The sequence below is a fragment of the Podarcis raffonei genome, chromosome 16 (assembly GCF_027172205.1).
Source record: "Podarcis raffonei isolate rPodRaf1 chromosome 16, rPodRaf1.pri, whole genome shotgun sequence".
Taxonomy (NCBI): Eukaryota; Metazoa; Chordata; class Lepidosauria; order Squamata; family Lacertidae; genus Podarcis; species Podarcis raffonei.
The window spans coordinates 29,845,150-29,870,167 of record NC_070617.1 but is presented as its reverse complement, the minus strand read 5'-3'; the positions used below and the strand labels follow the sequence as shown (position 1 = coordinate 29,870,167).

Below are 25,018 nucleotides of genomic sequence, written 5' to 3'. Positions count from 1 at the left end.
CTGAATGCAGCCTTTGTTTTCAGTCGGTAGTCATTTGTACAGTCATACCTGGGGTTACAGATGCTTCAGATAGTGGGTTTTTGGGTTGCGCACCGTGCCGAACCCAGAAATACTGGAACGGGTTACTTCCAGGTTTCGGCGCTCGCGCATGTGCAGAATCACTAAGTCATGCTTGCGTATGTGCAGAAGCGCTGAATCACGACCTGCGTGTACGCAGATGCGGTGCTGCAGGTTGCAAACACTGTGGGTTGCAAACGTGCCTCCCACACAGATCACGTTCACAACCAGTGTCCACTGTATCTATTTCATCTGTGGGTCATCACTGAAGCATCTTTACAAACCAAGCCTGAAAGGGAGGGAGGAAGCCATATCGCACAAACACACAAGTATTGGGATTACATAAATAAGTTGGTCATAAATAATTTTAGAGGAGGCATTCATGGTAGGCAATAGCTGTATTTGTTTAGCTGTAAGCTGTAATAAAACAGAGAGCAATAATAATAATAATAAACTAAAAGTTTGAGCCAAAAATACACTCTTAATTTCCCGGTCATCAGTGTAGGTAGACACAAGCAAAGTAACTGCATATTTTTTTTTGCTATTTGATAATGAAAACAAACTCTCTAGGTGTGACTAGGTTCCTGCAACTAAACTCCTAACAAATATTTTTGACAGGGATCTTTATATAAAGAACAATATCCTTTGTGGCGGTTTCACACATTGCACAAAAATATAGTTTCATAACAGCCATCCAAAAAAGCAGAGAGCATGACATTATATCTTTGTTCTATAAAAGCGATTCTGTGAGTAGCTACAATTATTAGATTCAAATAGTTAGCTTGCCAATGATCTGGCTGAATGCATGGAATGGATAAAGAGCATATCAGCCAGTCTTGCCCATACACAAGAAGGATTGGTTGTGGTTTAGACACAGGCTGGCTCTCAGTCAGCTGACTCTCAAGACTTGTGGCAAGTGTATAGGTAAAGGTAAAGGGACCCCTGACCATTAGGTCCAGTCGTGACCGACTCTGGGGTTGCGGCGCTCATCTCACTTTATTGGCCGAGGGAGCCGGTGTACAGCTTCCGGGTCATGTGGCCAGCATGACTAAGCGGCTTATGGAGAACCAGAGCAGCGCACGGAAACGCCGTTTACCTTCCTGCCGGAGTGGTACCTATTTATCTACTTGCACTTTGACGTGCTTTCGAACTGCTAGGTTGGCAGAAGCAGGGACCGAGCAACGGGAGCTCACCCCGTCGCGGGGATTCGAACCGCCGACCTTCTGATCGGCAAGTCCTAGGCTCTGTGGTTTAACCCACAGCGCCACCCGTGTCCCTTTGGCAAGTGTATACAGGGCGACTATTTACTTTTGGAAGTTAAGGGGCAAACCATAAACTACAGAAACCAATCACTGGGCAGGGTTAACATTCAGTTACGCATGTTTAACCACCGAAGTTTGGCATTCATGGTATTTTGTTAGGTGGTCTCCGCTACAAGTGGCACAGCATATTCTGGGCTGCTTCATGAAGAAAGGCAGGATAAAAATTGAATTGGGCCTAGGGCCCCATTCCTTCATAAGAAGAGCTGTCTCATAGCATGTCAGACTCTTGGCCCATCTAGCTCAATACTGTCTACCAGTGTTCCTCAAAAGTGGGTCCCTAGCTGTTGTTGAACTACAGCTCCCACCATCCCTAGTTAGCAGGACCTGCGGTCAGGGATGATGGGACTTGTAGTCCAACAACAGATGGGGAGCCACGTTTGAGAAACACAGGTACACTGACTGGCAATGACTCCCAGTCCTATCTGGAGATGGAACCCAAGACTTCTATGCAAAGCAAGATGATCTACCAATGGATACATTGGCCTTACCAAATGGCCATCAAATAACCCATGTCATGTATAAACTTGAACCCAGTTAAATAAACCAATTATAAAACTCAGAATGGCTCTCCATTTTTACACCTGTGTTTTAACAAAAAAACATACTGTATTTATGTTGCCTTTGATTTTATAGCTTGTTTTATGTTTATATTGATTTTTTAAAAATAATCATCATCATTGTAAGCTATCCAGGTATCCTTCATGGGTAACCTAACATGTGGGTGGAGTTAGAGGCAAAAGTGGACTCATTCCAACATGTTTTGCTCTTATCGGCAGGAGGGTGCCATATTTGACAGAGTCTTGCAGCCACAGAAAGTTTGGGCTCAATGTGATTCAGTGCCTTCTCATACAGGACACCCTTCTGGGTGTGTGGGTGCATCTTTGTAGTAGTCCATAATGTATTGGAGGGAGGGTTTACATTCCCCAGCTCCTTTTTCATTCAATAAATATTTTGACTATTATTGGCATAGGTTCGCATACATGACTGAGACTTGTGATGAAGGAAAGCATTAGACTGGATGTACGCGGGTGGCACTGTGGGTTAAACCGCAGAGCCTAGGACTTGCTGATCAGAAGGTCGACGGTTCGAATCCCCATGATGGGGTAAGCTTCCGTTGCTCGGTCCCTGCTCCTGCCAACCTAGCAGTTCGAAAGCACGTCAAAGTGCAAGTAGATAAATAGGTACCGCTCTGGTGGGAAGGTAAACGGCGTTTCCGTGTGCTGCTCTCGTTCGCCAGAAGCGGCTTGGTCATTCTGGCCACATGACCTGGAAGCTGTACGCCGGCTCCTTTGGCAAATAAAGCAAGATGAGCGCCGCAACCCCAGAGTCGGTCACGACTGGACCTAATGGTCAGGGGTCCCTTTACCTTTAGTTCAGCATCATCTGCCTTAGAGAGTGATCTAATATTTCTACTAGTACTTAGTAAACAAAGCTGAAATGTTGAAACTGCCACACTTGCCAGATATTCATTTCCACCACCATCCATTAATTGATACTAATGAACTTACAAAATGGGGGGGGGGGCATTCACCCATCAATGAATTCCTGCCCTTAGATACTAACCCTCTGTAGCCACTAGAGTGTGATCATTCCTGATTGGGCTATTGGCAGTGGCGGGTTGAGTTTATTTCTTTAATACTTCTGCAAATCTTTTTCTTTTAATGTAATATTTTAAATATGTTTTATTAAGATGATTTCAGTTAAAATAAATAAAGTGATACAGGAAAAAAGAAGGGAAAGTGTGAGAGAGGAAAACCAACAACAAAGACATGTATAAAAGCGAAAATATGCAAAAAAAAGCAATATATGATATTCCCATACATTCTTGTATAAATTGGTATAGTGTTATTGTCCTAGTGCTTATATAAATGCTAATAGCCTACTACATTTTGTATAAACTTATACTTCTGCAAATCTTGTGGTTCCTCCAAGCCTGTTGGCATATATGTCTCTCTTATACGGCTGTATAAGGATATTGTACTCAAGAGAACGGATTTTGAGAGCCCTTGCAATATATTAATTCCCAACTGTGGCCTGTGGACCACCAGGGGCTTCATTCAGGTGGTGTGCCGCATGTCTGCATTAAACACAGAGTTTGGTTTTTAATTGTATTTTTAGAGCTTCATTTATTTATTGCAATCTGAACTCTGTGGAGTGCAAACAGCAAATACGATAAAAGCAGCAACACAAATACGATTGAAAACTATGCAGCATGTTGCCATTGCCACAAGAGGCAGAAAAACCATGAAAGTGGTCCTGTCCCCAAACCACCAACTGGTAGCCCAAAGGAGAAAAAATTGTGAGTAAACCACTCACTTTTATACAGGGCTATTATTGCTGAGTATTCATTGTGCAGAATAGTGGCAGCTACTCAGTCTCCCAGGAGCCAAAAGAGACACCTATGCTTATTTTATATGCCCAGGAAATGTGAGTCCCAAGCTTTTTTTTTGTTTATTTCTTTATCTATCCAGGGCCGGATTTAGGTTTGATGAGGCCCTAAGATACTGGAAGTGTAGCACCCTGCTTGTGGTTAACGCTTAGCTGGAATGAAATATTCAACGCAGCAATAGAGAAATTAAAATAATAATTTATTTGTCAGACAAATAAATGAGAGGCACAGTGGTATATGGTTACCAAGCTCTGGCCTGCCTTCCTGCCCTTATGGCCAGCACTTATATTCCCTCAGCTCAGCCCCCTTGCTCCTCCTTTGGCTGCCTCTGTCCAATCAGCCTGGTTAAAATTCCTATTGGCTGTTTGCTAGAACCAATCATAAAAGATACACCCATTTCCTATTACCTTTTATGGGAGACAAAGAGCTATATTTCCTTCTATTTATAATTGGCAAATAAATAGCCATTAACCTCTACAAGGCACCTTAATTACCAAATAACCTTTTGCCCTAGACTAGGCGCCTTAACTAACATTTCATCTTTTGCCCTATTGCCCTATTCACTCCAAAACAGATGGTGGCTAATTTTATCTTTGGAGGTCATTAAGCAGAGGCTTGACAACCATATATCAGGAGTGCTCCGATGGCGTCTCTCTGTCTGGCAGGGGTCCGGACTCAATGGCCCTCATGGTCTATTCCAACTCTTCTATGATTCTATAATTTCTTACTTTCTAAATCCTTTGCATAATTACATTTAAGCCAATATATTTCATACATATATAGTTTTTTTAGAAGAAAGGGAACTTAGTAAAAGCTAAGCTAAATTCTAAAGATTCAAAGCAGTTTCAGAGAGTTGCCTCTTCCCTAGCCAGCTGATGTTTGTATTAGCTCTTGCCCTTTTAACCTTAGGAAGATGTGGCTCAAGTTTAATGGGAGGCACAATAATTAATTGTTTTTTGCAACCTTGATTGTATTCTATCATTTGTATGGTCAGTGTGACCTTTTGTTCCCAGCCTGTTTTATGACCGCAATAAACCAAAGGGGCCTCTGACAAAGACCTTGCCTGCGACAAAGACCTTGCCTGCTGGTTTCCTGTCTCGAAAAGAAACATTTGTGAATTTAAGCTCATTTTTGGAATACAGGAATCTGATCAAAATATAAGCCTTGATTATAAATGCAGGCTATGATCAGATGCCTCATTCCCCCCTTTCAAGCTCAAGGACCTTCATCCCAAGTGTCCTTGATAGCTTGACCTTCATCATATTCCTGAGGTAAAGCTCTGTATAGGGCCATGATATGAGGTAGAGTTTCATTTGAAATCATCTTGCTAATTGTACTTCTAAAACATGAAATGATACATGGCACCATACACAAAACCATTACTACTACCGTCAAGAAAAACAGGCAAGACAATAGTATCCCTTTGAGTCCTGCGACATTTGGTAACCAGTTGGTGAGCCATCCCATATCCCATCCTTCCCATGTTTGTACTGGGACATGTGCTATATTCTCCATCTTTGTGGCCAACACACGGATTGCCTTACCATTATCAGAAATGTTAAAGCAACAGGCATTCCCTGTCAAGTTCAAGACTCCACATAGGCCTCCCTGCCTGGCAAGTACATAATCCATTCCCATTTTCAGCTGCAAAATGGCGGCTCTACTTTCATCCAACTGTTGTGCAATAAGTCTCAAACTCTGGGCCGTTGCATTGGTTACAAGTTCCACTACTGCTTGCAATCGAATTATTCTGTTTAGATTATAAATAGGATCCCGAGCCCCTTGTATGAGCTCATCAGGATTCCAGGAGGCAGGTTCATAATAGGCTATAATGCGCTCTGGTGGCCAATCATCAGTATCGCTCCAACTTTGGGTACTTCCTCCTGCTATATGAGAAATATCAGCGTTTCTTCGTGTACGCTTGGCTGAACTAGTGGGCATAATCCACATTGGTGGTAATACCCATCCCAGGAAACAAGTCCCACTCCATTTGGAAGGGAGTTTCTTGTATGCCCATTCTCCACATATCCACCACAACCATCGGGTCTGAGGTTTTTGGTACGTGGAGTGCATAAGGCGAAATATCAAAAGGGGCATAGAGCTCACAGTGCAGTATGTTAGATTGCCTTTTTCTGTCATAGTTATGTTCCACACCATTTTCCATGCATGAATAAAAGGAGGTGCACAGGGCAAGGTATTCCGAGTTCGATAGGTAGTACCGTTTGCCCAGGTTTGACTATTCTTAATATAATCCCAAGTATAGTGGCAATGAGAAGAGCCTATCATGGTAGAATCAGCTGCCTCTGATGATTTATGTACACAGAATTCCCCTTGTACAGGTATAACTCGTATTGGTTTAGTTGAGTTCCATCCGGGGAAATTCTGTACTTCTGTTTGGTGTGGCATTTCGCTTACCATACCAATGGCATTTAATGGTATTGGTAATAAGGGCATACCTCCCTCTGAATCATCTGGCCCAAGAGAGCAAACAAGGCAATTGGTCCTATTTGTAACATTGGCTACCATCTCAGCTAAGCCTACCCACATATTGTGGTCATGGCGGAATCCATATTTAGCAAATTTGCTCAAATTCAAGGACCCTTCCCCTTCCCAAGGGATCAGGATTAATAATAAAATCATGTTGATGTCTAGTATATGCATTCCTTCCACAAAAGATTACCTTATTGTGATAACAAAAAAATATTAGTCCCAATATAATTCCCCCAGTGACAGAAATGGGGAACCACCAAGACCAAAACATATATCCCAAGGATCCCCAATGAGTAATATCTCTGATAATTGTTCCACAGGGGGGGGCAGTCAATCAATTGTATAAGAGAATCTTCCCGTTCACAATCGCTGGTTCAGACGCTCCTCAAGCTTCAGGCGTGCGCAGGTCAGCCAGCTTCCAGGTTGTGGCTGCAGCAGGCCGGTCGTCTAATGTTGCCCGTGACCTAGCCCGTTCCCCGTAGGGCTAGATACAGGGGTTTTTGGAGAGAGTCAGTTTTAAAGGATTAGAGGGGTCACCTTTGCACGTCCAACTGCCTTCGGACTTCTTCAAACGGGAGTGATGAATCCAGGGGGTCACCTCAGCTACCTTCACCGCTGTTGGAGTAGAGAGCAAGATGGTGTAAGGTCCACGCCACTTAGGTGCAAGTGGATCGCGTTTCCACTCTTTCACCCATACGCTATCGCCAGCCTGGAACTGATGAATCGGCTCGGCAATGCTGCACGGCGTGCGCTCGAGGGCCCACCTGTTAAGAGAAACAAAAACACGGGAGAGAGATTGCACTTGTCCCTGTGTCACATAGTCTCCTATTTGTTTGAGGTCAGCTGGAATATCCTGAACAAAGGAGGGCGGCCTCCCATACAGGAGCTCAAAAGGTGACAACTTAAGTCTTTTTGTGGGTGCGCACCGAACACGAAACAGTGTTATGGGTAACACATCTACCCATCCCAATCCTGTTTCCTGGGTTAATTTTGCCAATTGGGTTTTCAGAGTCCGATTCATTCTTTCAGTTTTCCCTGAACTCTGAGGCCTATATGCTGCATGCAGTCTCCACTTCACTTGTAGGACTCGACATACTTCTTGTACTACTTGATCAATGAACGCTGGCCCATTATCACTTCCAATGCATCTAGGTAATCCAAACCTTGGGATCAATTCAGTGAGGAGTCTCTTAGTTACCTCTCGTGCCTTTTCAGTTCTGGTGGGAAAAGCTTCAACCCATCCGGTAAGAGTATCTACAAACACAAGGAGATACTTGAATCCCTTAGAAGGGACCAGCTCTGTGAAGTCCACAATTAGGCTTTCCATGGGGACGTATCCCACATGTTGAATTCCAGGAGGTTGTACCGGTCCCTGCCTGGGATTGTTTTTAGCACAAAGAACACATTTCTGGGAAATGCAAGTTGCTAATTGTGAAAGGTTAATAATATACAACTTCCGACTGAGACTCTCTCTGGTTGCAGTACCGCCAAGGTGAGTAGATTCATGATAATTTCTTACAATTGTACCTGCTAGGTGATGAGGTACATAAATCCTATTGTCTGGCAGGATCATCCAACCGTCCTTCACAATCGCCCCTTCCTGTTCAGCCCACTTCCTCTCTTCTGGGGTATAGTGAGGTTTAACTTCTTCTGGAACTACCTCTGGTATGAGGGCTGCTATAAATCCTCCCACAGGCTTTTGGGCTGCCTCTCGGGCTGCTTTGTCAGCAGCATGATTTCCTCTGGTTATTGGATCCCTTCCACGTCCATGACCTTTGCAGTGCATTACAGCAATCTGTTCTGGAGCCCATACTGCTTCCAACAGGATTTCTACTTCAGGTCCATATTTCAAGGCCTTCCCGTGGGCTCCTATTAGACCTCTTTCTTTCCATAGAGCTCCATGTGCATGCAGGGTTAAGAAGGCATATTTAGAATCAGTATAGATGTTTGCCTTACATCCGGCTGCCAATTGCAGAGCTCTAGTTAAACCTATAAGTTCAGCTTTTTGTGCTGAGGTGCCAGCAGGCAAAGCTTCAGCTTCCACAACTTCCTCATTGGTGACCACAGCATATCCTGCTCGTCTGGCACCCTCATGCAGGTAACTGCTACCATCAGTATAATATACAACATCTGGATTTTTCAATGGTTCATCTTTCAGATCGGGTCTACTGGAATAAACTTCATCCATTATTTGGAGACAATCATGTGATTCTTCATCATCTACCTCTGGTAGGGGCAGCAAAGTTGCTGGATTGAGCATATTCACTACTCGTAGATGAATCCTGGGATTTTCACACAATAGGCCTTGGTATCTAGCCATCCTTGGGTTTGTTAGCCAATAACTACCCTTATATTCCATAAGTGTCAGAACAGCATGAGGTACATTCACATACATCGTCTGGCCAAAGGTAAATTTATCAGCTTCTTTGACAAGGCTTGCAGTGGCCGCTACTGCCCTTAGGCATGGAGGCCATCCTTTTGCTACTGAGTCCAATTGTTTTGACAAATAAGCTACTGGACGGTTCCAACTTCCTAATCTCTGGGTCAGGACTGCCGCTGCAATCCCATTCTGTTCATGTACATACAGCTGAAAGGGTTTTTCCGAATTAGGCAGTCCAAGGGCTGGGGCCTCCATAAGTCGTTGTTTGATAGCTAAAAAGGCTTGTTGCTGCTCAGGTCCCCATACGAATGGGTCCTTTTCTGCACCTCGAGTGCTTTCATGTAAGGGCTTGGCCAGACTGCTGAAATCAGGTATCCATAGTCTACAAAACCCTGCTGTTCCCAGGAATCCTCTGAGTTGTTTCCTTGTGGTAGGTTCCTTAATAAGGCAAATAGCTTCTTTCCTCTCTGGTCTCAATGCTCGTTGTTGGTGTGAGATGTCAAAGCCCAAATATTTGACCTTTTCTAAACATAACTGTGCCTTTTTCTGGGAAACTCGGTAGCCAGCTTCCCAGAGCAAGTGGAGCAGTTCCTCTGTCCCTTCTTTACAGGTATCAAAATCCTTTGCCGCTAGTATAAGGTCATCTACATATTGCAGAACCACCTTTTCTCCAGGTATTGAGGGGTAACTTGTTAAATCTTTCGCCAAGGCAGTACCAAATAAAGTTGGGGAATTTTTGAATCCCTGGGGCAATCTTGTCCAGGTTAGCTGGCCTTTTGTTCCTGTCAAAGGGTCTTCCCACTGGAAGGCAAATATAGGTTGGCTCTGTGGTGCCAGCCGGCAACAGAAGAATGCATCTTTCAAGTCCAATACAGTAAAAAATGTTGCTTCTGGTGGGATCAAACTCAGCAGGGTATATGGGTTTGGTACATTTGGGTGCAAGGTCTCGATAGCCTGGTTTACGAGCCTCAAGTCCTGTACTGGCCTGTATTCATCTGTCCCAGGTTTCCGAACAGGCAAAAGGGGTGTGTTCCATTCTGATTGGCAGGGCTTAAGCAGACCATATTTTAATAGGCGGTCCAAATGTTTCTGGATGCCCTCTGCTGCTCGCCGGGGTAAAGGATATTGTTTTACAGATACAGGGGTAGCCATAGGTTTTAGGGTTACTACAATTGGAGCTATATTCTTAGCCATTCCTGGTGGGCTATTTTCGGCCCATACTCCTGGTGGCACCTGTAGGGTTTGGAGGAGCTTGTTTAATTCTGTATCCAATGTGGGTTGGACTTGCAGGGCTGACATTAGGCGCCATGATTGTTCCTTAGGTACTGAGAGGGTAATTATTCCTGCTGCCTTTGATGGCAGTTTCATTTCTGGACCTTGAGGAGTGAAGGTGATTTGGGCCTGCAATTTGGACAGCATATCTCTACCTAAGAGAGGTATTGGACACTCAGGTATATACAAAAACTGATGGGTTAAACGATGTCCCCCAATCTGGCATTCCAAAGGTTGGAGGAAAGACCTCTTAGCTGACTGACCAGTGGCACTTTTAATGACTACACTTTTGGATGCCTTTTTCTGCAATAGTTCTGGGAGTACTGAGTATTCAGCCCCAGTATCAATCATAAAGTCTATTAAATGGCTCCCTAATTGAATCGTGACCGTGGGCTCCTGGAAGCCTAACTTTATGGAGTCCGGTCGTTCCTAGTCTTGGGTAAAATCCTCCTCTGCCAGTCCAATGAAATTGTCTCTACTCTGTCCTTGTCCAGGTCTCTGATATCTTCCATTTCGGATCATTCCCCGTCCCCGTCCCTGGTTTCTTGGGCCGGAGCCTGGGCCTGGACCTGGGCGTACTTCTTCCAACCTCAGGGGTTCAGGACACTCCCGCTTCCAATGACCCTCCTTCTTGCAATTCGCACATTGATTCCTTCCCAGTGGTGGATTCCTTCCCCGCCCTCTCCCTCCATTTAAGGGGCGGTAGTCTTGCTTCACTGCTGTGGCTAGCATCACCATCTTTTCCTTCTGCCACTTCTTCTTCTCTTGTTTCTCAGCCTCATCCCTATTCCGATAAACTCGACGTGCAATGGCCATGATTTGGCTCATCAGCATCCCTTCCCATCCTTCTGATTTCTGAATTTTCTTACGAATGTCAGAAGCACACTGGGCCACAAATGTAGCAGTAATCATTCTGCTGTTTTCAGGGGCTTCAGGGTCAAAAGGAGTCCATATACGATAGGCTTCCTGCAGCCTCTCTAAAAAGTCTCCCGGACTCTCATTTGGTTTCTGTTCTACTTCTGAGACTTTAGACATATTAGTGGGCTTCTGGCATGCCCTGCGGATACCTTGCACAAGCGTCTGGCGGTAGGTGGTAAGCCTGGCCAGGTGAATTGCATTGTTTGGATCCCAATTAGGATCTTCCAAAGGAAAGTTATCCTGGAGATGACGGTCAATATTAAAAATATTTCCCATTCTGGCCTGCTCACGCAAATATATCTGTGCCTTTTCAATTATATCTCTTCTTTCCTCAGTGGTGAACAGAGTATTCAGGAGTTGGCGGCAATCTGTCCAAGTAGGACTATGAGTATTTACTATTGAAGTCACCAAGTCCATCATAGCCTGAGGTTTTTCTGCGAAAGATGGGGTGTGTGTTTTCCAATTCATCAGATCCGTAGTTGTGAATGGAATATACTGGAGGGTCGAAGTTCGAGGTGGCCGTGGTCCGGGTTGCCCGTTAACCAGCACAGGCTCCTCAAGTGCATCAAATACTCTTCTAAGAGGGGCTACTACATGACCTTTCTCTTCGCTTTGCTCTAGGGGCCTCAAATCATAGGGGATGGTATCTGTCCCAAGGCGTTCTTTTAGCAGCTTTATACGCCTTGCTGTATTGCTTGCTGACCGATCAAGGTCTTCCTGTAACTTCTGTAATAGTTCTCTAGGATTTGGATGTACAGGGGTTTGGGGTGGGCAATTGGTTGTTCCACTAAAGGAGACTGTAGATGGAGTTCTACTGGGACTCACAGGTGGAATAACCACTTCTGCTTGGGCTTTATTATAGGACTCCAAGGCCTCCTGAAGATATTTATCATAATCTATCAAGGAATCAAGTTCTGTGACTCCACCCCCATTATTCGTTCCACTTTCTTGCCTTGGGGTTACAACTGGTGGAGTATTTGGATTAGGCTCCCTTCGATGTGGAGCATAGGGTGGAGGTGGAAGCACCTCTTCCTCTGGTCCCTCAAAAATGGGTTTGAGTTTATTTGGCAAGATTCCTTTCCTAGCTTCGGCTTTTACAGCCAATAATTTGCATCGTTGGACTTTGCATTCCCTTATCCATGGAGGATTTTTATTTAATGTGCTCAGCCAAGAATCTATATATGAAAATTGTTCTGGGCACCCTCCCGTTTCTTTGGCGATATTAGTCCAAAGTTTGCTTACTAAATTTATATCAAAGGTTCCCTGAGATGGCCATTCAGTATTTTGTTTCGGCCACTCTAATTCACATAACGTTCTCAGGCGCTCTGGCGTCATTTTGACTCCATATGCCCCTGAGAAGGCTTTCTTAAAATTATTTAACATACATTCAAGAGGTGTATTTTCCCCCTTTGAACCTCCAACTCCCATTGTATGGCCCTGTGAAGTATCCACTCAGTCACTTACACACTCGCTTCGTGGGGTTCCTTGCCCAGTGAAGTCGCCTTACTGGGAACCGAAGTACTACCCACTCCACACTCAGGTTGTACTTTCTCACACATACAATGCGCTGGATACTTCACCACACTCTACCTCCCAACCTTTCCCTTTTCCCTACACCAGATCACCATCTGATGTACCCAGCCATGTAGCGTACTCAGTTTCCCCTTACTGAGACGCAGAAGTTTGATCAAGACTTCTCTTCCTCCCAATTAATTGGAGGGCCAAAACCCCTTTGTGCACTTACCCTTAGCTGGTTCCCAGTTTATTTCTCTGGTTCCCCCCGGTCCGTCGCCGTCGGTGAGCAGGGTATCAGACAGACGAGACTTCTGCGTTCCCCTGGAAAAATGTTCCAGTGCGCGCTGGGTAAGCAGTTAGTGGTCCTCCCTCTTGTACCCTGCCCAGTAAGGCGAAGGGGCTGCGTTCCAGCAGACCACTTATCCGAGTCACAGAGGCACCATAAAATGTAGCACCCTGCTTGTGGTTAACGCTTAGCTGGAATGAAATATTCAACGCAGCAATAGAGAAATTAAAATAATAATTTATTTGTCAGACAAATAAATGAGAGGCACAGTGGTATATGGTTACCAAGCTCTGGCCTGCCTTCCTGCCCTTATGGCCAGCACTTATATTCCCTCAGCTCAGCCCCCTTGCTCCTCCTTTGGCTGCCTCTGTCCAATCAGCCTGGTTAAAATTCCTATTGGCTGTTTGCTAGAACCAATCATAAAAGATACACCCATTTCCTATTACCTTTTATGGGAGACAAAGAGCTATATTTCCTTCTATTTATAATTGGCAAATAAATAGCCATTAACCTCTACAAGGCACCTTAATTACCAAATAACCTTTTGCCCTAGACTAGGCGCCTTAACTAACATTTCATCTTTTGCCCTATTGCCCTATTCACTCCAAAACAGATGGTGGCTAATTTTATCTTTGGAGGTCATTAAGCAGAGGCTTGACAACCATATATCAGGAGTGCTCCGATGGCGTCTCTCTGTCTGGCAGGGGTCCGGACTCAATGGCCCTCATGGTCTATTCCAACTCTTCTATGATTCTATAATTTCTTACTTTCTAAATCCTTTGCATAATTACATTTAAGCCAATATATTTCATACATATATAGTTTTTTTAGAAGAAAGGGAACTTAGTAAAAGCTAAGCTAAATTCTAAAGATTCAAAGCAGTTTCAGAGAGTTGCCTCTTCCCTAGCCAGCTGATGTTTGTATTAGCTCTTGCCCTTTTAACCTTAGGAAGATGTGGCTCAAGTTTAATGGGAGGCACAATAATTAATTGTTTTTTGCAACCTTGATTGTATTCTATCATTTGTATGGTCAGTGTGACCTTTTGTTCCCAGCCTGTTTTATGACCGCAATAAACCAAAGGGGCCTCTGACAAAGACCTTGCCTGCGACAAAGACCTTGCCTGCTGGTTTCCTGTCTCGAAAAGAAACATTTGTGAATTTAAGCTCATTTTTGGAATACAGGAATCTGATCAAAATATAAGCCTTGATTATAAATGCAGGCTATGATCAGATGCCTCAGAAGGTAATGGGGCCCTTTATACGTCCAGCTGTCCTTTGTCAACAACAAATTGTCGTCGTTTTTTCTGTTGAATATATGCTATATGGTAATTTATGGACCTAATAGTTATCTAAAGCCATTTGCACCTAACAAAATATGTATTTTATCAAAGTAATTGTTGAACTGAAATAAAATTAAGAAGAAGTATATTAATAGTTAGGACGCGGGTGGCGCTGTGGGTAAAACCACAGTGCCTAGGACTTGCCGATCAGAAGGTCGGTGGTTCGAATCCCCGCGGCGGGGTGAGCTCCCGTCTTTCGGTCCCAGCTCCTGCCCACCTAGCAGTTCGAAAGCACCCTTAAAAAGTGCAAGTAGATAAATAGATACCGCTTTATAGCGGGAAGGTAAACGGCGTTCCGTGTGCTGAGCTGGTGCTGGCTCCCGGCCTCTAGAGTGAGATGAGCGCACAACCCTAGAGTCTGTCAAGACTGGCCTGTACGGGCAGGGGTACCTTTACCTTTACTATATTAATAGTTAAATACAATTAAGAAATAATAGTGAAATAATTATTAAGGTTTTTTTTCCTTTAAATTTTTTGGGGGGCCCCAAGAGAGTGGGGCCCTAAGCTATAGGTTGTTTATCTTATACGTAAATCCGGCACTTTATCTATTTTTTAAAATTGAGAGAAGAGGGAGCGTGGAGAAGCGCGGAACTCTTAAAGTGCCTGCTTGGTGCTTCCGGTTAGGGGGACCCCTATGAGCGGCGCACTCCGCTCCACCGGAAGTAGCGGCATCTTCCGCTTTTCTCTTCAGGAGACTCTTTCTCTCTCCACCGTTTGGATTACCGGCTGGGCTCCGTGTGGCGTTGCTTTTTCTTCCTCCCTCCCCGAGGCCACCGTGGAGGTGACCAAGCTCAGCAGCCAGGATGGGGAAAAGGCAGCACCAGAAGGACAAGATGTGAGTGGAAATCTCCGGCTCTCCCTTCCCACACCCGAAGCGAAAGGCCCTCCTGGTTCGGTTACGGTCAGGCTGGGGGCCGCGGAGCCTCCCCTGTCAGGTTGTTACCACATCGGGGGGGGGGCTGTTGGGGTCCCTCGGTAGAAAAGGCGGCATATAAATGCAGGGGCGGGGGACAACAACAACAACAACAGTAAAAAAAATCTGTTTAATAATCTCTGCATGCTGTTGTGTCACTTTAGTTTTTTAGGTTTTTTATTCAGTTCATGGGTGTAGCCAAGGGGGGGCGTTGCAGGCCTAAATCAATGCAAATCAATACAAATCTGAGGTTCTGCTCCCCTCCTAACAAACATCCTGCCTGTGCCCATGATTCAGTTAATACATTTTATACATACATACATACATACATATATATATATATATATATATACACACACACACACACACACACATACATATATACCGCTTCTGGAGCAACGGGACACCGCGATGGAAACCAGAGCACACGGAAACACCGTTTATGTGTGTGTGTGTGTGTGTGTGTGTATCTCTCTATAAAGATACATACATATACATATATATATATACACATACATATATATAAACGGTGTTTCTGTGTGCTCTGGAAAAACAGAAACACCGTGTATATATGTATATGTATATATATATTTATGTATATGTGTATATATATATATACACACACACACACACACACACACACACAGTGTTTCCGTGTGCTCTGGTTTCCATCACGATGTCCCGTTGTTCCAGAAGCGGTTTAGTCCTGCTGGCCGCATGACCCAGAAAGCTGTCTGTGGACAAACGCCGGCACCCTCAGCCTGAAAGCGAGATGAGTGCCGCAACCCCATAGTCACCTTTGACTGGATTTACCTTTACCTTATATAGATATACACACACATATATAAATCTATCTATCTATCTGTATCTAAAAATCCACCAGGTTTTGCTGGACTGCTGTTTTTGTTTTGTTTTTTAATAATAACGTTTTAAAATCAGTTTTCCAGTTTTACACCTTCTTTCTTCTTCTCTGGTGATCACTTGTAGCCGAATAAGATTGTCTTCCATGAACATGGTCTTAACAGTGAGTCCACAAGTGACACTGGAGGCCAATTCTGGATCCACACATCCTACCACAGTGGGGACATGTTTTCGGGCGGGAGTTTATCATGGTGAGGGTTTGCCAAGCGTGTCTTCCTCTTAGCACGTTTCTCCCTTTTGGCCTGAGTTCGAGCATCTTCAAGCCCATGACGTCTTTGGTAAAGGAGCGTTCGGAATAGCGCAGCACACCAACTGCATCGTTCACGAGGCTTAGATCATAGTTCTGTATCTTAGTCCAAAAGGCTGTGAGGTTTAGGTGGGTTGCATATGTTGCCTTCTCGCCACATGCGTTCCAAGAATAGTGCAGCTGGTTTTCAACTGGTTGCGTTTGTTTTAAATCCAGCTACGTCACTGAATGCGTATTGGCTGTTTATTGGTTGTTTTAAAAGATATATAAAATTGTACTGGTACAGGTATAGGATTGCTTAGGCAACTCAAAGCTCTGCCCTAAAAAGTGACCTCAATAAATAAGGCTTGACATTTGTAAAACAGGTTCTTGGGTTTTTTTACTGGTCAGAGAGCTTCATGCACACACAACAACAACCCTATAAGGAAAGCTAGTACTATTATCTTGTAGATGGTGATGGGGAACCAAGAAAAGAGAGAGCCATTTGCCTTCAAGTCTCCTGGTGAATTTATGGGCAAGGTGATATTTGAACCAGGATCTGGGTCCTGACTGGGGCTTGCTTCTTCTTAAGTGCCTTTAGGATTGTAGCCTAAATCTTTTGGCTATTTACAAGCTTCCTTCTCCTTTCCCCTTATTAGATGGCTTTTCCATTCAGCTGTGTTGCAAAAGGCATTTCAAATTTGGATGTCACACCCATTTTTATCTGTATCAGCACAGAAGGATCTTTAACTGCAGCAGCAGTTCCAAGCTCTGGAAACAAAACTTGGGGTAATAACTGTTGTCCCCCTGTCTTTTTCTCTCTCTAGGTACATAACTTGTGCAGAATACACACATTTTTATGGAGGAAAGAAAGCAGGTATGTGGCTTGGATTTATAGCACTTTTAAGAACATGGGAAGAGCCCACTGGATCAGGCCAATTGCCCATCTAGCTCAGCATCCTGGTGGCCGACCAGACACCTGTAGGAAACGCACAAGCGGGATTCAAGCATATAAGCTTCAAAATCCCTCGTGGTTTCCAGCAACTAGTATTTAGAACAGGCATAGGCAAACTCCAGCCCTCCAGATGTTTAGGAATACAATTCCCATCATCCCTAACCACTGGTCCTGTTAGCTAGGGATAATGGGAATTGTAGTCCCAAACATCTGGAGGGCCGGAGTTTGCCTATGCCTGATTTAGAAGCATTGCTGCCTCCAACTGTGGAGGCAGAGCATAGGTATTATGGCTAGTTGCCATTGATAATCTTCTCCCGCATGAATTTCTCCAACCCTCTTAAAGGCATCCAAGTTGGTGGCTACTACTGCCTCCTGTGGGAGTGAGTTCCATAGTTTCAACAGTGTGCTGTGTGGAGAAGTATTTTCTCTGTCCTGAGTATTCCAACATTCAACTTCATTGGACGCCTCTGAATTCTAGTGCTATGAGAGAGGAGGAAAAACTTTCCTGTGTCCAGTTTCTCCACGTTGTGAACTCCATGCCGGAACGATCATGTTGCCTCTTATTCACAGTATTCTGACATACAGTTATTTCCCACTGTTTTCATGGATGCATCATTGGGATCAGAAATGTGCATAAGGAGTGTGTGTGTGACATTATCCAATGACATCCAAAGATGTCTGCTGCATGCCCACTGATGTGAATGATATTTAGGGTAACATGGTGTATCGATCAGAAATCCACAGTTCATTAATGCATTGTAAAAGGAATGTTAGAAACTGAGACAGAAGCTCTAGCATTATAATCAGGAAAACAATCTGTTTATCCCAGGTTGAACATGATGTGTGTGTGAAATGTTTTTATTTTGTTTTAATTGAACAGAAATTCCACAGTCCAATTTCAGACGTCTACCTTTTGATCACTGCAGGTGAGCACTGAAGAAATATTAAATTCTAATTTAATTCCTTTATCATTCTTAGAGCCAGCAAGGTGTAGTGGTTACGAGTGGTAGACTCGTAATCTGGTGAACCGGATTCGCGTCTCCGCTCCTCCACATGCAGCTGCTGGGTGACCTTGGGCCAGTCACACTTCTCTGAAGTCTCTCAACCCCACTCACCTCACAGAGTGTTTGTTGTGGGGGAGGAAGGGAAAGGAGAATGTTAGCCGCTTTGAGACTCCTTTGGGTAGTGATAAAGCGGGGTATCAAATCCAAACTCTTCTTCTTATTATTATTCTTCTGGGAAAATAGGAAGCTCCCTTATGCAGAGTCAGACCATTTTGATCCCTGAAGCTCAGAACTGTATACTGTACACTGGCAGCTGCTCCCCAGTTTTCCAGACAGAAATCTCTTCCAGCCTGGGATACCAGGGATTGAACCTGGAACCTTCATCATTTAGAATCACTCATTTAGAACCCATCATTTAGAATCACTCTCCTTTTTGAATCACTCTCCTTTCTTAGTTGAGGTGACCAGAACTGTACATGGTATTAATATGTTCATTTGTAATAGCCCCATTTGCACCTTAATCACCTGTGGCTCCCTAGTGAGATCCACCTGGTGCCATCTTTAGCACATAAGTTGGTAGAGCATGAGACTCTTAATCTAAGAGTCATGGGTTGAGTCCTACATTGGGCAAAAGATTCCTGCATTGCAGGGGACTGGACTAGATGATCACCTTGGTCCCTCCCAGCTCTGCAGTTCTAGGATTCTAGTTGCCTTTTGAGGAAGCTTATAAGCACTCGTCAGAACATGCCCATTTCTTCATCTGAGACTTTTCTCCAGGTTGCCCAACTTTATTTTTATTTGTTTATTTTATATTATTATTGCGTTTATATTCCATCTTTCCTTCATTGTGGCCCAAATCCTCCATCTTCCCTTTCCCCCCGCACAACAACCCTGTGAGGTAGGATAGGTGGAGATACAGAGGTTGGCCCAGGGTCACCAGTGAGCTATATGGCCCGAGTGAGGATTTGAACCCCATTTCCCCAGGTCCAAGTCTGATGCTTTAACCACTATACCACACTGGCTTTCCCAGAGTTTTAAGTGAGGAGCTACTATGAACAGGGTTCTTTTTTGGGTGGTGGAGCTCCAATTGCAGAATATCCGACCCAGAACTATTTCTTTGTGGTCATTGCTTAGGTCAGGAATGGGGCATGTTGTTGAACTCCATTCTGTTGGGAATTGTTGTTCAACAGAACATGCATGGCCCACGGGGTCCCCATCCCAGGATTTAGGTAAAACTGCATTGCTGGCTTATCATTGTGCTCTTCTGCTGATATTTAATTCACATTTACTTAATTGCCACATTTCTTTTTTTCTCTCCCCTAGCTTATCTTTGCAGCCATTTGAATATCCTGTATGCACACTGGAAGGCACCATCTTTGACTTGCTGTAAGTTGCTACTTTTTCAGTGGTCTTCTTCTCTTCCCCCCTCCCTCCCATTAGTATAGCTCTTCTCTCCTTGAAGGAAAATTGAGCAAATCTAGGATGCATAGCTCTTATCGTCACAAGTTGCTAATAGGTGGGGAGAATAATGTAGGTCCTGAAAGACGTACATTGGCTCCCAGTACGTTTCCGAGCACAATTCAAAGTGTTGGTGGTGACCTTTAAAGCCCTAAACGGCCTCGGTCGAGTATATCTGAAGGTGCATCTCCACCCCTATCGTTCAGCCCAGACACTGAGGTCCAGCGCCAAGGGCCTTTTGGCAGTTCCCTCACTGCGAGGTTACAGGGAACCAGACAGAGGGCATTCTCGATAGTGGCACCTATGGAATGCCCTCCCATCAGATGTCAAGGAAATAAACAACTACAGTGGTACCTCGGGTTACATACGCTTCAGGTTACAGACTCTGCTAACCCAGAAATAGTACCTCAGGTTAAGAACTTTGCGTCCGGATGAGAACAGAAATTGTGCTCCGGTGGCGCAGCAGCAGCAGGAGGCCCCATTAGCTAAAGTGATGCTTCAGGTTAAGAACAATGTCAGGTTAAGAACAGACCTCTGGAACGAATTAAGTACTTAACCCGAGGTATCCCTGTATCTGACTTTTAGAAGACATCTGTTTTTGTTTTTTTTTTATAAATTTTTATTAGTTTTTTCCACACATAATACAAGACAATACAACACAATACAAAACAGACAAACATACAAACACGTATAATTTCTTGACCTTTCATTTCATAAACCTTCTTTCAGCGACTTCCCCATACCTCCCCTTTCTGCATCCCTGTTGACAATCTTTTCAGCATCCCCTAATGTCAATATAATACTTTCTTTAAGTCTTATTTCTCATGTCCAATTGCTAATCGCTGCAATTCTATTTTACGTTACCCAAAACATTTTAGCATTCATTAATTTTACAAAAGTTCTTAAGATAGATTTTAAACTTCTTCCAATCCTCTTCCACCGTCTCTTTCCCTTGGTCGCGGATTCTGCCGGTCATCTCAGCTAGTCCCATATAGTCTATTACCTTAGTCTGCCATTCTTCCAGTGTGGGTAGTTCTTGTGTCTTCCAATACTTCGCTAATAGTACTCTTGCTGCTGTTGTAGCGTACATAAAAAAACGTCCTATCTTTCCTTGACACCAATTGGCCTACCATGCCCAGGAGGAAGGCTTCTGGTTTCTTCACGAACGTGCATTTAAGCACCTTTTTCATTTCATTATAAATCATTTCCCAGAATACCTTGATCCTTGGGCACGTCCACCAAAGGTGGTAGAAAGTACCTTCAGTTTCCTTACATTTCCAGCATTTATTATCGGGCATATGATAAATTTTTGCAAGCTTGACTGGGGTCATGTACCACCTATAATTCATTTTCATAATGTTCTCTCTCAAGGCATTACATGCCGTGAACTTTATACCGGTGGTCCATAACTGCTCCCAGTCAGCAAACATAATATTATGACCAATGTCTTGTGCCCATTTAATCATAGCTGATTTAACCGTCTCATCCTGTGTATTCCATTTCAACAGCAAGTTATACATTCTTGACAAGTTCTTAGTGTTGGGTTCCAATAGCTCTGTTTCTAATTTTGACCTCTCCACCTGGAAGCCAATTTTCCTGTCCTGTTTGAAGACTTCATTTATCTGATAATAATGAAGCCAGTCTCTTACTTTTGACTTCAATTTCTCATAGCTCTGCAATTTCACTTTTCCCTCCTCCTGTTCTATAATTTCCCAATACTTTGGCCATTTGGATTCCATATTAAGTTTTTTCACTTCCTTAGCTTCCATTGGTGACAGCCACCTGGGGGTTTTGTTTTCCAACAGATCTTTATATCGAGTCCAAACCTTGTACAATGCTTTCCTAACAATATGGTTCTTGAAACCTTGATGAATTTTTACCTTGTCATACCATATATATGCATGCCAGCCAAATCTGTTGTTAAACCCTTCCAAATCCAAAATGTCTGTATTTTCAAGAAGCAGCCAACTTTTCAGCCAGCAAAACGCCGCTGATTCATAGTACAGCTTTAAGTCCGGCAGGGCAAACCCCCCTCTTTCTTTTGCATCAGTTAATATCTTAAATTTTATTCTGGGCTTTTTGCCCTGCCAGACAAATCTAGATATGTCTTTTTGCCACCTCTTGAAACAATCCATTTTGTCTAAAATCTGCAATGTTTGAAACAAAAACAACATTCTAGGCAAGACATTCATCTTAATAACAGCAATACGGCCTAACAAGGAAAGTCTCAAATTTGACCATACTTCTAGATCTTTCTTAATTTCTGACCAGCATTTCTCATAGTTATCCTTAAATAAGTTCACATTCTTAGATGTCAAATTAATCCCCAGGTATTTCACCTTCTTTGTTACCATTAAACCCGTTTCACTCTGAAACTTTTCCCTTTCAACAGCTGTTAAATTTTTGTCCAGTACTTTCGTTTTCTGTTTGTTCAACTTAAAACCTGCTACTTGACCAAATGCTTGTATTAGTTCTAAAACTCTTTTCGTACTAGTGTCTGGCTCTTGTAAGGTTATTTAGAAGACATCTGAAGGCAGCCCTGTTTAGCGATGTTTTTTATGTTTGATGTTTTAACGCTAATAATAATAATAATAATAATTCTATCGGGAGCTTCCCAGAGTGGCTGGGGAAACCCAGCCAGATGGTTGGGGTATAAATTATTATTATTATTATTATTATTATTATTATTATTATATTATTATTATTATTATTATTATTATTATTATTATTATTATTACTATATTATTATTATTATTATTATTATTATTATATTATTATTATTATTATTATTATTATTATTATTATATTTTATTATTTTATTAAATATTTAAAGTGAGCTCATATCCAAGGTGCTAAGGTGCTATTTAAGTTGGGGGCTTCTCAGCTCACTTTCCTAAGCCCCTAGGCTACACCAGAACACATGTGACTTTTCGGGAGGAACCAGGCATTTCTGATTTTGTATCTGATCCGCTGCATCTTTTTTGCTCTTGTTTTAGGAATATTGTTCCCTGGATAAAGAAGTATGGGACGAATCCAAGCACAGGAGAGGTAGGTTTTCTTGGATGGGGGGTGGGGTGGGGGCTGTGTTCCTCTAGAAGCTGATGACAGCCCAGCTCCCATTAGCCCCAGTAGCAAGCAGCTGGGGAAGAAGGGGATTGTAGTCCATCAGCAGGACTGCTGCCCAGCCTCCGTCCAGCTTTCACATTTACTCTTGATTTGGTGTACTCTGCTTTTTCTAAAATTAATTTTTTGTTTGCCAATTTAGCGAGGAAGGGAAATAGAATAAATAAAATTAATGAAGAAATAAAAGGGAGAGAAAAGCAAATTATAATATAAAGATAACTCTAGTAATAACAGTAGACCACAATCTGCTCACTTTAGGGATACAGTGACCATCAGTACACGAGTAAATTAAAAAATTAATGTGGGCCCTGCAGATGTTCAAATAGGTATCCACATGTAAATTATGCATATATGAAATTCATTTAAATGTTGCCAGGGCTGTGAGGTCCTTGGACCAGAGGTTTTCAACCTTTCTGAGTACATGGCTCCCTTAACAAACTGCATTCTTTCTGCGGCACCCCTCAGGAGCCCAGTAATGCCACCCCTTGCCTGTAGAGCTGGCAGCCTCTCACCCTTTTTCGAACACCCTCCCTTGCGGAGTGTTCCCCTCTGCTCCACCCCTCTGCTTGGGAGTCTTCTGGGCAGCCACTGCTGCTGCCCCTGGTCTCTGAGCTGCCCCCACCCTGCCCTAAATAGAGGTGCCTTCCAGAGGCACCATTTGCCTACGGAGGTTGTAGCCAGGGCTGCTGCAATAAACAGCTGTGCAAGCCATTGGGAGGGGCAGACACGAGAGGGCTTGGGAGGGAGGGAGGGGAAGGAAGGAAGGAAGGGGGACAGAGGTCAGTGTTGCCCATGGCATCCCTGACTGTCATTCAAGGCACCCCAGGGTGCCACGGCACACTGATTGAAAACCACTGCCATAGACCATTGTGTAATACCCAATGGGTATTTATGCCTCCAGGCTTGAAGTATAAATATCTTAGCCACCATAAGGACTCTCAAAATCCACTTTTGTTGTCCACCCATTAATCCCTAGACACAGCCCACTCTGCATTTTATCTTGATTCTGATTTGAAAGTTATTTGTGCATGTGTTATCCTGACTTGTGAGAGCATGCGCCATGCTTCTCGGTTGTGGCCTTCATGCCAGTTTGAAATTGGCCACATGGTCCTCCTATATTTAAAGAAAAGCACAAACCGCAGGTTCATTCCCCGGCATCTCCAGGTAAGGCTGGGAAAGTCTCCTTTCCAAAGCCTCAGTAAGCTTCTGCCAGTCAGCTGAGGTTTTGTATATGGGAAAGACTATTTGACTGATATGCACCTTAATTCATTCATTGAGTTTCTCTAGATGGTGCGGAATTTACATAAAAGCTAAATGCAGTGCGGAATTTACATATAAGCTAAAGAAGCTATAGCTTAGGGCCCCACTCTCTTGGGGGGGGCCAAAAAAACAAATGAAAAAAAAACTGGAAGTACATTTCCAAAATATAAGATAAAAACAAATAAAATTGATAAAATACATATTTTGTTATGTGCAAATGGCTTTAGATACCTATTAGGTCCATAAATTACCATATAGCATATATTCAACATAAAAAACAGCGACAATTTGTCGTTGACAAAGGACAGCTGGACATATAAAGGGCCCCATTACCTTCAGTAGCTTAGGGCCTCATCAAACCTAAATCCAGCCCTGCCTGTGTGCTCTCTTTCCTCCTTTCCGTTTATTGATGAAGCCATCCCAAATTTCTTACCCTCAATTTCTTTGTTAACTTGAGTATCATTTTAAATTTAACTTATTTCACATATTTATATTCCTGTGTGGATTGTTGCTTTCCCCCCTTGGTTGCTGCCTTCTGCTGCTGCCTGAATTAACCCTTCTGGAAAACTTTATGCGCTCCTGGGATTAAAGCGGTTATCTCTTGCCTAAATTGAGGCTAGTAGTGCCCATAGCATCTAAACAGAACGGACTTTTATTTGCTGTGGGTTGCAATTATTCCGTGCTTCACAGTCAAACCCAAGCTCAACCTTTTGCGCCTGTTTTCAGGACAGCCCAGAAATACGTGACATTTATTATGAGGCTGTCTTGTTGGAATCTGCAGAGATTTTTTTTAAACACTAGGTGGCAGCTGTGATACGAGTGTGAAAGGTTTGGCCAAAAAAATCTTTTTGTACCAGGGTTTTCGTCTCTTGTAGAGATGTGCACATGGCGCTCTTCTCTGTAACTTGTACCCGCCCCCCAAGGTGTGCTTTTGGAATTATTCTGGCTGAGAAGCGATCTGTGAGCAGGAGTGTGATCCTGAGCATGCTTAGAATCATTGGGTTGTACCCAACGAAGTTCTACTCAAGAGTAGACCCATTGAAATTAATGAACCTAAGTTAGCCGTGCCCGTTCACTTCAGCAGGTCTACTCTGGAGTAGCAATGTGATGACATGATAGACGTGTATGAAATTTTGCACAGGATGGAGAAAGTGGAAAAGAGAAAAGTCCCCCCCCCCAATAACGGTATA

At 43.5% G+C, this 25,018-nt stretch overlaps 1 protein-coding gene across 1 annotated transcript in view; it reads left to right on the top strand.

The window, feature by feature from the left end:
- The first annotated feature begins 14,613 nt into the window (after positions 1 to 14,613).
- Positions 14,614 to 25,018, top strand: part of PPIL2 (peptidylprolyl isomerase like 2) — a 74,636-nt gene continuing 64,231 nt past the window's right edge. The window contains exons 1-5 of the mRNA XM_053369277.1: positions 14,614 to 14,803; positions 16,856 to 16,905; positions 17,864 to 17,909; positions 19,311 to 19,373; positions 22,442 to 22,493. Of these exons, the coding sequence (XP_053225252.1) occupies positions 14,772 to 14,803; positions 16,856 to 16,905; positions 17,864 to 17,909; positions 19,311 to 19,373; positions 22,442 to 22,493 (243 nt within the window). The 5' untranslated portion in view covers positions 14,614 to 14,771. The remainder of the gene's footprint in view (positions 14,804 to 16,855; positions 16,906 to 17,863; positions 17,910 to 19,310; positions 19,374 to 22,441; positions 22,494 to 25,018) is intronic.